Source organism: Marmota flaviventris, chromosome 2, assembly GCF_047511675.1.
Source record: "Marmota flaviventris isolate mMarFla1 chromosome 2, mMarFla1.hap1, whole genome shotgun sequence".
Lineage (NCBI taxonomy): Eukaryota > Metazoa > Chordata > Mammalia > Rodentia > Sciuridae > Marmota > Marmota flaviventris.
The window spans coordinates 180,714,467-180,726,667 of NC_092499.1; the positions used below are offsets into that span (position 1 = coordinate 180,714,467).

The following is a 12,201-nucleotide window of genomic DNA, read 5'->3' on the forward strand; positions in this document are numbered from 1 at the left end:
CCAGATAAGACTGCTTGGCCCTGTTAGACATTTGCCTCCCCACCCCCCTACCTTACAATGTCCATGAACTCATACTTTCCCAAGCTGACTGTTGAATTCATTGACATCTCTGTTCTAGAGTTTGTGGGAACATTGGAGTATAAATTAGGTGAAAAAAAATACAAGGAGGGCTGCACTGCAGTATGAATGGAAATCTGTCCCTTAACTTTGTGCCTTGCTTTTGCCCTCGTGAGGGCCTCTTTCCAAGTCTGGACTGGGCCTTTTGATTGGGACACCTCCCATTCCCAATGTCTGCATTGCACGTGTTCTGCATCTGTGCACATGCCTGTTATCTCTTTTTAGCAAGTGACAACACCCTGCCTGGCATCATTATTTATGAGAATATCTCCCCAGATGGCTGGAGGCCACTGTTTTGGCCTTTCACAGTGGAATTCCTCTGCCTTCTGTCCCCCAGCATGGCCTGGCCCAGTGGTGCTGCTCAGGAAATGCCTGTGGAATCAAAGTGAGGACTCTCCCATGTGTTGAGGATTTACTGTGTGCCAGGCCTGTCCTGACACTTTATATGTGCTATCTCATTTACACTCCTACAGTGCTGGGAGGGAAAAGTTACTGTTCTTATTTTACTGAGAAGACACAGACTTAGAGACTGGGACTTTGCTTTAGGCCCGCTCTCAGTGACTGATGGCACCAGGAATGGCTCTAGGGCCATGCTCTCGTTGTACATGATGAACTCGTGGAGGGGCTATGGGCTGACAAAGGGGACACACACATCTAGGGTGCAGGATCCTCAGAGACCTTCTACTTACAAGCTTCTAATCTAGCTCTCATTTTTTTGTGAGCAAAGAGAAGCCCAGAAGTAAAATGGCTTACTTATACTATTTTCTATACTTATTACTTCTCCACTTACTTTTGGACAGGATGGGAACTGGTTTTACTCTTCATTGAACCACCCCCCGTAGTTCAGTGCTTAATCTAGGTCTAAACTCAGTAAATAATTTTTAACTTTTGTTAATTATGATAACATCGCAAAAGATATAAATATTAATGTAATGAACACCCACATACCTACTATACAGATTATGAAATAAAACATTGCTAATATAGTAATCCCCTCTTATCTGGGGAGAATGTATTCCAAGACCCCCAGCAGATGCCTGAAACCACAAATAGTACCAAACTCTTTAAACTGTATTTTTCCTTTATGTACATGGTTATGGTAAAGTTTAATTTATAAGTTAAGCACAGTAAGAGATTATTAAGTAATAATGAGGAAATTCACAGTAAGAGATTATTAAGTAATAATGAAGAAATTCTAACAATGTATGGTAATAAAAGTTATTTAAACCTTATGAATTGTTATTTTAAAATTTTTCTGTTCAATATTTTCAGACCACTGTTGACCACAAGTAACTAAAACAATGGAAAGTGAAACCTGGATAAGAGGAGAACTACTGTGTAACTGAAGACCCATGTGTGCCCCACCACGAATGACCTCTCCCTGTGCCCCCAGGTAATGACTCTCCTGAATTGAGTGTTTATTATCCCCACGCAACTTTGTTTCTTTTGTTAATGTGATGCTTGAGATCAAACTTGTGGCCTTGTGAGTGCTAAATACACATTTTATCCCTGGGATATGTGCCCAGTCTCCTATGCAACTTTTTATTGAGATATAACTCATACCATAAATTCAGTGGTTTTTATTATATTTATAAGCTTGTGCAACCATCACCACTAATTCCAATACACTTTCATTACTCTGTAAAAGAAGCCCCATATCCATTAGCAGTCATTCCCCATTCTTCCCTCACCCAGCTCTGGAAATAGGTAATTTAATTTCTGTCTCTATGAATTTACCTATTCTGAATATTTCATATAAATGCAGTCATATAATTTGTGGCCTTTTGTGAGTTGTTTCTTTCATTTAGCCTATTTGAGGATTCAGCCATTCATTCAAATGATAAACATTTGGGTTGTTTCCACTTTCCTTTTTAAAATTTTTTTAGTTGATGATGGACCTTTATTTTAATTATTTATTTATATGCGGGGCTGAGAATCATATCCAGTGCCTCACACATGAGAGGCAAGCACTCTACCACTGAGCCACAACCCCAGACCTATTTCCACTTTTTGCTATTACGAATAATGCTGCTCTGTGCTCATGCACAGGTTTTTTTGTGAGTATTTTCAATTCTCTTGAGTAGATATCTAGAAGTGGAATTTCTGGATTACATGTTTAACTTTTTTGAGGAATTTCTGTTTTCCAAAGTGGCTGCATGTGTCAGAGTTTCTGTTTTTACATCTTTACCGGTATTTGTCTGTCTAATTATGGTTATCCTAGTTGGTGTGAAGTGGCATCTTATTGTGTGTTTGTTTTTTCGTTTTTTTTGTGGAGCTGGGAATTGAACTCAGGTCCTTGTGCATGCGAGTCAAGCACTCTACCAACTGAGCTATATCCCCAGTCCCTATTGTGTTTTTTAAAATATATTTTTAGTTGTTGATGGACCTTTATTTTAATTATTTATTTGTATGTGGTGCTGAGAATCGAACCCTCACACATGCTAGGCAAGCACTCTACCACTGAACTACGACCACAGCCTTGATTGTGGTTTTGATTTGCATTTTTCTAATGATTAATGATGTTGAGCATCTTTTCATGTGCTTATTGACCATTTGTGTATCTTTCCGAGAGAAATGTCTGTTTAAAATCTCTCATCCATTTAAAAATTTTAAGAGCTCTTTATATATTTTAGATACTAGACTTTTATTAGATATATGATTTGCATGTATTCTTTCCCATTCTATAGTTGTCTTTCCAATTGTGTCTTTTGAAGCACAAATGTTTTTAAATTTTTATGAAATCCAGTTTATCTAGTTTTTTCTTTGGTTGGTTGTGCTTTGCATGTCATATCTAAGAAACTATTACCTAATCCAAGAACAAAGAAAAGCCTAAGTTTTCTTCTAGGATTTTTATAGTTTTAATTCATATGTAAGTCTTACTTATTTCAAGTTAATTTTTTATATGACATGAGTTAGGTCTTGTGCTTTTTTTTATTCCTTTACTAGGTATGTTTCTAAATCATATATGATAACTGCTTTTCAAGTTGTTTGGACTTTGTTTTTTATAAACGTAAATGAAACTTTATGATGACACTGTTTTTCCAAAAATCCCTTTGTCCAATTGTTAAATGACTTTGTTCAAAATAAAAGTGAGCAAATAGATTGAAAAACTAGGTCTGGCTCAATTTTTAAGAAATATAATTTAATTTAATTTTTCCCCTATTATTGGTACATTATAATTATACATAATAGTGGGATTTGTTATATATTCATATGTGCACACGATAAAACAGTGTAATTTGATCAATTTCATTCCCCAGTACCTCCTCTTTCCCTCCTCTCCCTCCCCCTAATCCCCTTCTTCTATTCTCCTGGTCTCCCTTTTATTTTTGTTTTTTAATTTGTTCTAACTATACATGACAGTAGAATGCATTTTGACACATTGTACGCAAATGGAGCACAATTTCTCACTCCTCTGGCAATACATGGTGCAGAATCACACCAGTAGTGTAATTATAAGTGTATATAGGGTAATAATGTCTGTCTCATTCTACTGTTCTTCCTGTCCTCACACACCTCCCCACACTGCCCTCTGTACCATCCAAAATTCTTTCATTCTTCCTTAATCCCCCCCCCCAACTATGGATCAGCATCCACTTATCAGAAAACATTTGGCCTTTAGTTTTTGGGGATTGCCTTATTTCACTTAGCATAATGTTCTCTAGTTCCATCCATTTACCTGAAAATGCCATAATTTCATTTTTCTTTAAGGCTGAGTAATAATCCATTGTGTATATGTGCCACATTTTCTTTATCCTTTTATCTATTGAAGGGCATCTAGGTTGGTTTCATAGTTTAGCTATTGGGAATTGAGCTGCTATAAGCATTGATGTGGCTGTGTCACTGTAGTAAGCTGATTTTAAGTCCTTTGGGTATAAACTGAGGAGTGGAATAGCTGGGTCAAATGGTGGTTCCATTCCAAGTTTTCTGAGGAATCTTCATACTGCTTTGCGGAGTGGTTGCAGCACCAGTTTGCAGCCCCACCAGCAATGTATGAGTGTGCCTTTCCCCCCACATCCTCCCCAACCCTTATTATTGCTTATATTCTTAATAATTGTCATTCTGACTGGAGTGAGATGAAATCTTAGAGTAGGCTTGATTTGCATTTCTCTAATTGCTAGAGATGATGAACATTTTTCCATATGTTTGTTGATCAATTGTATTTCTTCTGCTGTGAAGTGTCTGTTCAAACGTTTCTTAGCCCATTTATTTATTGGGTTATTTGGGGTTTTTTTTGTTTTTGTTTTTGTTTTGTGTGTGTGTGTGTGTTTGAGTTCTTTATATATCCTGGAGATTGGTGCTGTATCTGAGGTGTGTGTGGTAAAGATTTTTTCACATTCTGTAGGCTCTCTCTTCACGTTAGTGATTGTTTCCTTTGCTGAGAAGAAACTTCTTAGTTTGAATCTATCCCATTGATTGATTCTTAGGTGTTTGGACTTTAAGTGATAACATATCACCTGTATGTTTGTGTAGCTTGCTTTTCTCATTTAGTGCTATGTCGAGAGTCATTCACGTTGTAAGGGTAATTCCGGTTCATGCATTTTCACAGCTCTATAGATCTCATTGCATAAAAGCACCACGTTTGTCTCTCTGTTCTCCTATGAATGGTCCATTGGGTTTTCTTTAGTATTTTTTCCATTGCACATGGCAAAGTCTAGTGAGTATACCTCTTTAAATGTTAAGGTCATGAGCAATTTGCTAGATAATATAAAATTTCTCTCCCCCATTTTTTTTTTTTCTTTACCAATTTGCATTCCTGCAAGCAATGTGTTCGAATTGCCCTTGTTCTGTGTCTTCATCAAGATATAGAATTTTCTGGGCTGGGGATGTGTCTCAAGCGGTAGTGCGCTCGCCTGGCATGTGTGCAGCCCGGGTTCAATCCTCAGCACCACATACAAACAAAGATGTTGTGTCCGCCAAAAACTAAAAAATAAATATTAAAAAAAGATAGAGAATTTTCAGAAGTTTAATCCTTTTTGCCAGTATAGTGATTGTGAAATGATTTCATTGTGATTTCACATATTAATAGCAAAACTTATTTTTCATTAAATATTTGCATGGCTGGGTACACGGATGCTAGAAAGCAGAGTGTGCACGGCTCTTTGGTGAGGAAATAACTCTGCCTGTTGGATGATGGCAGGGCTCTGGGTTCAGATTATGTTGGCGATTTGTAGGGAGACCATGGAGCTAGGGAATGTTGGGGCAGGTTGATAACTCTGCATGTGGGAGTTCATCTTGAACCTAGTGAAGGCAGCGGTTAAAGTCCTGCCCTTCCATCTCTCTGAACTTTCACCAAGAGGGGAAGGGGCTGCACAAACAGCAAGGCCAGAAGGGAATTGCCTTAAGATGAGAATGGTGGCCCACAGTCTTAGAAATGACCCTTTTCCTTCTCATGATCTCGGTGTTAGTGGGTCATGCACTTTTCTGGATTATTCTGAATTTGGAGATGATGATAGTAAGAAAAAGAAAAGTAATGATCATCTACTAAATACTTATTATGTGCTATGTGCTAGCTATTGTGCTTGTTTTTTAATAAAATGTGTATTAACCTCATTTAATTCCAAATGGGACAGGTGCTGTCTCAAAGGAACAGCCACTGAGGATTTACATACAGATAGTCAGACTCTAGTGCTCTTAATCATCATGCTGTAATGTTAGCTTGGCTTCAGATGAGCCCAGGAGAACAAAGAAGGGAGAGCCTTGCCCAGGCTGGGGTGGAAGAGAAAAAGGGGTCACAATATTTTCTGGGTCTTGCATGGATGAAACAGCGCGGAGCAGAGTGAGAGGCCCAAGGAGAAGATGATTCTTAAAAGCAGTTGTCCCACTTCAGCAGACATGGCCCATTCAGCAGCCACTCGTGGCTGTTCCTCTGTACCCAGGCCCATTCTGGTTGCTGGGTTATCACAGTGCCATCTGCTGCTCCTAATTCTTGTTTTTTGTTTTATAGTTTAATGTATTTTAATAGCAAACTCATAGGAACAGCACAGAAGACCGACAACATTAAAAACATGTACTTGCATGTAGAAACTCAGTTAGAAAAGTATAGTGATTGGATGGAATCTACTATTTGATAAAAATGCTACAAATACTATTTAGTTGCTGTCAATGAGAAATTTACTTGTTTAAAAAAAAAATCCAAATGCTTGCATTGCCCAGAAAAATTTAACAGTTTTATTTATAATTGTAAAATTGAATTGCTGAAACTTGTTCACTGAAACATTTTGACTTGCATTAATGTTTTACATCCCTGCATTTATATTAAAAATGCACACACAATGAAAATGGAAAAACAGCCAGTACCTGAATTCTGTCCCCTATTTTTCCACTCACAATCATATAATTAGGTACCTTTTGACCCCATGGGAAAAAATATCTAACATTCAGAACTACCAATAACAGGAAGAAGAGAAAAAAATATTTTTGAGAATGTAATGTTTCCCATCACAGTGAATTCTTAACAACATTTTCCATGTATGTGGCATGCTAGTTGGATGTCTTGTGGCATAATTGTTACGTGTTTGCCTGCTCCTAATTCTTAAGAAATACCTAATCTTGTAGTGGAGACAGATGATAAATAAAGAAGCCAAGTAATAAATGTAATAAATTTAAAAATCAGGGTATGTCGTACAGAGGGGGATAAGAAAACATAAAGAGAAAGGACCTAATTTAGTTAATATCATCATGAAGGTCCTTTGAGGAAGTGACAACTGATCTGACACTTGAAGGGAAAGATGGAGGCAGCCTTGTCCTAGTTTAGGGAAAGAAGATTCCACGTGGAGGGAGTGGAAGATGCGAAGTCCCTGAGACAGAAAGGAGCTTATTAGTAGTTTATAAGCTCCCAGAAGGCCAGTATAACTGGAGTAGAATGAGTGAGAAGGTGGAGCTACCCAAGATAAGTCTGGGGCAGGTCATGCTGGGCCTCTTAGCTGGGGCCAACGTACAAATCTATAGTCTTCAAGTCTAAATAAGGTCTGGGGACTCAATGATGTTCTCTTCTTACTTGTCCCTAAGGATTGGATGTTGGCATACTTGGGAGTGGCTGAATTCCATTATCTGGTATGGGCAAGGGGAGGCAGGTGAAGACCATTTTGGGCACCTGTCCTTAGAAAGCTGGAACAAGAACTTGGAAGCTGTATTCCACCTGCTTCTCCAGGTATGTTTGGGTGGGGATGGCCTCAGTGGCCCAGGACACCATAGTACGTCAAACTGAGGGCTATCCAAATACCCTTCAACACTTGAACAGTTAAACAAACTGCACTGTATCCATACCACAGATTGCTACACAGCAATAAAAAGGCACAAACTTGATATAAGCAACAAATTGGATTAATCTCCAGGAAATTATGCTTAGTGGAAAAAAAGTAGTCTCAAAAGATTACATGCTGTATAATTTCATTTATATCCCATTATTGGATGACAATTTTAGAAATGAAGAATGTATTGGTGTTTGCCAAGGGTTGAGGATGGTAGGGAAGTTGGTGCAATTATAAAAGAATAACATCCAATATCTTGGTGATGGTGGATCCACAAACCTACACAGGTGATAAAACTAAAGAACTTAATGCATGTGTGCATACACACATACACACACACACACACACACACACACACTAGTACATGTAAAACTGGGTACATCTGAATAAGACTGATAAATTATATCAGTATCAATTGATTATTATCAATGATGGTATTTTTCTATATTTTTTTACATTTTTTTAAGTTGTAGTTGGACTCAATACCTTTATTTTATTTATTTATTTTTATGTGGTGCTGAGGATCAAACCCAGTGCCTCGCACGTGGTAGGCGAGTGCTCTACCATTGAGCCACAACCCCAGCACCTATTTTTCTATATTCTTAAAACTGCACGTGAATATACAGTTATCTCAATAGAAATTTTCAATTAAGAAATAAAATTTGTGCTGGGGGTATAACTCAGTGGCAGAGTGCTTACTTAGCATGCACAAGGCCCTTGGTACAATCCCCAGCACTGCAACCAAAAAAAAAAAAAAAAAGAAAAGAAAATTTAAGGTTTGAAGCATTAGAGAGAACAATAGAGATAATTTTAACAATAAAATTTTTAATACATAAAAACTCAAGACTGTGCTTGAGGATGACTCTTGTCCTTGAGTTTTTAACTTCATAGAGAGATGAACCATATGCCCTGAGACGGGGAAGGAAGCAAGTTATTTGGTATACTCAGGGTGGAACTGGGGTACCATTAGATCTATCTGGTAGGTTCCCAGCTTAATCTTATGAGTGTCTCTGTTCCCTCAGCTCCCAAGCTGATTGACCAAGACTGCAAGAGCAGAGCCATAATCCACTTCACCCTTACACTCCATTTCTAGTTGATATTTTACTGAAGAGAAGAGTCCATCCCCCATTCTTTATTCTACCAGGTGGGGTTAAATGCTACTCCCGGGGAGCAGCATTTTTTTTTTTTTTTAAAATTATCAGATTTTATTTAGTACGCCAATACAATTTATCCTGGTAATAAATTAATATGTAGTTATAAAAATGTTTGTGCTATCCAAGAAAAATGCTTTTTAATGTATAAAGTATATACAGATCCTTCAAACAGCCGACTTAATTTTCAAACTCAGAAATGTGGTAACATCGCTGATAAAAATTGGGAATTTTCCTGAATTCATGATTCATAAGTTTTGAGTTTATCAAGGTTTCAATTGCCCTTTCCATTCTGGCAATCGCCCACACCTGAAATGAGAACTGATAGCTGAAAACGTTCTGATCCCATCTCCTATACCTGTAAAGGTGAGGGATCCACTGGCCTGAACTCAAGACCCCAGAGCTAATCAGACAGAGATTGGATTAAATCAGTTCACAGAGGTGCTCCACAAATGTCTGTGGGGCTAAATAAGGCACAAGCATCACTCAGAACTCCAATCATACCTGAAAAACATTGGTTTTACTTTCTGCTTACTATAGAATTAATTCCTGGTATGTTCTGTTGTAGTTCTCAAACTTAAACAACACAGTTGCTTTAAAACAAAATCATTCCTATTATTGCAGCATTATCAACAATCACTGACTGCCAATGCTGTTTGTATTTCTTTTCTCCTGGGATGTTTGAACTTGGGCAAATTTTTTTCCTGTTCTATGCTCACAGTAGACCCTCACCAAGGATGTCTGTTCTTGCTTGAAATTCATTGGCAGTGGAGAAAGTTTATATATAGTTAGTACCATCTAAAATGAGGTTGAGACAGTTCATTTCTCTTTGCAGGTCACTGCCCACTAGAGTTAACTTGTATCCTGCTCTGTTCATCTGAGCAGTCATTTTGCTTTTCAAAGTTGTGTGGATTACTTCTGGGCTGACAGTGTTCCAAGCAGCAGTGAGACTTCTCATCATGTCACAAATATGCCATATAATGTACGAAGTATATCTAGCATATAATTTTTGATTTATTATGTGTCTCAGCCTAATGGTTGCATACAGCCATGCTACTACCAGATGTTTTTTTTAAGTCCACTTGTTTTAATTTAAACTTCCAAAGATTGTGTGTAGTTTATTTATCAACCAGTATAGAACACTCATACTCTAAGAAGCTTTTCTAATTGCAGGAGCCATACCTAAAACAACTTGCCAGGTATCAGTGCATTTTCATACAGACAGCAAAGTTGTGTTTATAATGGAAATTTTTTCCAATTTTCTTGTGATTCTAATTTCTTGCTACTCTCAGCACTCTAGCAAAGGAAGACTAATAGTCTATCTTCATATATTTCTCTTACTCCCTAGCAACATTTCTCTGTAGGAGTGCATGTTTGGTTTAGATGTGTCCACATGGACATATTTATTCAGAACAGGCCTCCCATTTTTAAGTTCATTCTCTATTGTAGATGCTTTACTTTTTAGGAGTAGTGACACAATACTGTGATAGGCTAAAAGCACTGGAACTAGCCACAGAGACTTGGTATTAACCTCTCTATGAAATGCAATTTCATTAGTTTTATCAGAAAATAAACAAAAATCAAAATATATGCTTTGATCTGGTAAACTAATTAAAGCATTCATTTACTAATTTGGCATGTTTAACTCCTCTCATTGTTAACAACTTTGCTTCCTTCTTTTTTTTTTTTTAATCTTGTCATGATTTTTAAGGAACATAAGGACTCTCCACTTCTTCAATCATTTCACTGTAGATTTTTCTTCCTTATTCACTAACCTTCCTTATTCACTACCACAATAGAACTCTGTGCATGAAGTGTAACAGAAAAAACATGATAAACAGAACCTGAACATTCTAATAATAGCAAGACTGGGGAGACTGGCTTGGTGAGGGAACTGGAAGTGCAGTACTGATGAAGCAACAAATTTTAAGTTAGAGTAATAAAGCTGATGTCAAATTTCAAAGAAAGGGCTAATTTTAACCATATTGGTAACTAATTAAAATTATATCTTTTAAACTAAGAAATCCTAATGACTGAGGTAGATGATGCTGTTATCAGATACTGAATTAGGTTTAAGGTATAAGGGAAAGAAAGCACTGATGTAAAATTATCTTCATTTAAATTCAGATGGATAATTAAGAATGCTTCCAATTCACCATTCTAAACATGAAATCCAGGTATGACATATCTGGTGCTCACTTTTCTATTTGAAGATGAACTCAGCAGTTGGTGAAAAGATCCACACGCTAACAGAATGGCAAACCACAAAACAGTTGTCCCCGTGAAAAAAATCAGTTACTCTGCGTTTGATATTTCCACCTGGGCTCATTCTCAACTGTTCAGGATGTGGATTCCTGAAGGTTTCTTCAGCATTTAACTAATTCTTTGTTGGATGAAGGGGCCGGGACTGTTTCTCCACACATAAATTGATCTTTGTCATAAATCACTTTTATAATGAGAGAGCAGCTAGGACACGTTGCCACGTCTTCCCCATTCTCCAAATCTTCCTTGGTGATGGAAAAGTTATCCCCACATGGACAGGGGTAGAAATACGTTTCGGAGTCCTCATCATATTGGAAGTCCTCGATCTCCACCTCGTCGTGAAACACTGCCATGGGGTCGTTGGGGCCGGCAGAGGGCAGATGCCCCAGCCGTCTGACAACGCCTCTGTTGGTCTAACTTCCCGAAAGCCGGCTGGGACCCCGCCAGCATTTTTTTTTAATATTTATTTCTTTTAGTTGTACACAGTACCTTTTATTTATTTATTTATTTATTTTTAATGTGGTGCTGAGGATCAAACTCAGGGCCTCGCACGTGCTAGGCGAGCCCTCTACCACTGAGCCACAACTCCAACCCCATGTTATTTTATTTATTAAGTTTTGTGATGGTATCAGAGATAAACTGAGGGCCTTGCTCATGCCAGGCACATTCTCTATGACTGAACTACATTCCCAGCCCTGTCATTTGTTATTAACCGTCTATGTTTTCATGCCAGTCTGAGGTTACTAAACCTTAGGAGCAAGCCCAGCTCCAGGGTGGGGGACATCAGGGAGGATTTGTTGTTGGATTGAACTAAATAGGAAGCTGAGGCAAGTCCATCCTGGTCTTGAGAACCCTAGGCAGGGCCTGGGCTTTGGCACAGGATTTGAGGGGTAGCATCACGGTGATTTTACAAGGTCCTGGGACTTCTTTCCATTGGGTTGGGGCCACTAGGACCTCTCTTACAGAATGTTGACTACCCCAGGCACAGTCTCAAATTCCACCTGCAGAGTGACAGACACAGGGTTTCCCCACATAGACCCCAGGGTACACATGGCCACAGCCTCACCTGTCACACCGTTGACCTCTTACCATGGGCTAAGCACTGTTTCAGTTATCTCTCTCAATACTCCAGACAGATACTCTTTGTATATTCATTTTGCAGAGAAGGAACCCAAGGCTCTGAGAGGTAATGCAATTTATTCAGGGCCACTTAGCTTGCAAATGGCAGAGCAAAGATTTGAGAAGTCCCTGCAGTTGCAGAGCTAAAAAAGAAACATTGCCTGCTCTTAAGGAGCTAATGGTACTGTCATCATGGTGTCTGTTGTAGATCTGGCACAGTCTCAGCTCCTTACATACATTATTTCATTAAATCTATTTAGTACCTCAGTGAGATAAGTTTATGCCCAATTTATGAGGGA

The 12,201-nt window shown here is 38.3% G+C and overlaps 2 protein-coding genes across 7 annotated transcripts in view; one reads left to right on the forward strand and one right to left on the reverse strand.

Moving 5' to 3' along the window:
• Positions 1 to 12,201, forward strand: part of Myh7b (myosin heavy chain 7B) — a 46,573-nt gene that overhangs the window by 2,445 nt on the left and 31,927 nt on the right. For all 6 annotated transcript variants that reach the window (XM_071608872.1, XM_071608873.1, XM_071608871.1 and 3 more), the window contains 2 exons: positions 1,390 to 1,510; positions 7,129 to 7,270. In XM_071608872.1, the coding sequence (XP_071464973.1) occupies positions 1,470 to 1,510; positions 7,129 to 7,270 (183 nt within the window). In that variant the 5' untranslated portion in view covers positions 1,390 to 1,469. The remainder of the gene's footprint in view (positions 1 to 1,389; positions 1,511 to 7,128; positions 7,271 to 12,201) is intronic.
• Positions 10,464 to 11,221, reverse strand: LOC139704771 (diphthamide biosynthesis protein 3). The gene has a single exon (XM_071608867.1). The coding sequence runs from the start codon at positions 11,134 to 11,136 to the stop codon at positions 10,888 to 10,890; it is 249 nt and encodes an 82-aa protein (XP_071464968.1). The 5' UTR covers positions 11,137 to 11,221; the 3' UTR covers positions 10,464 to 10,887.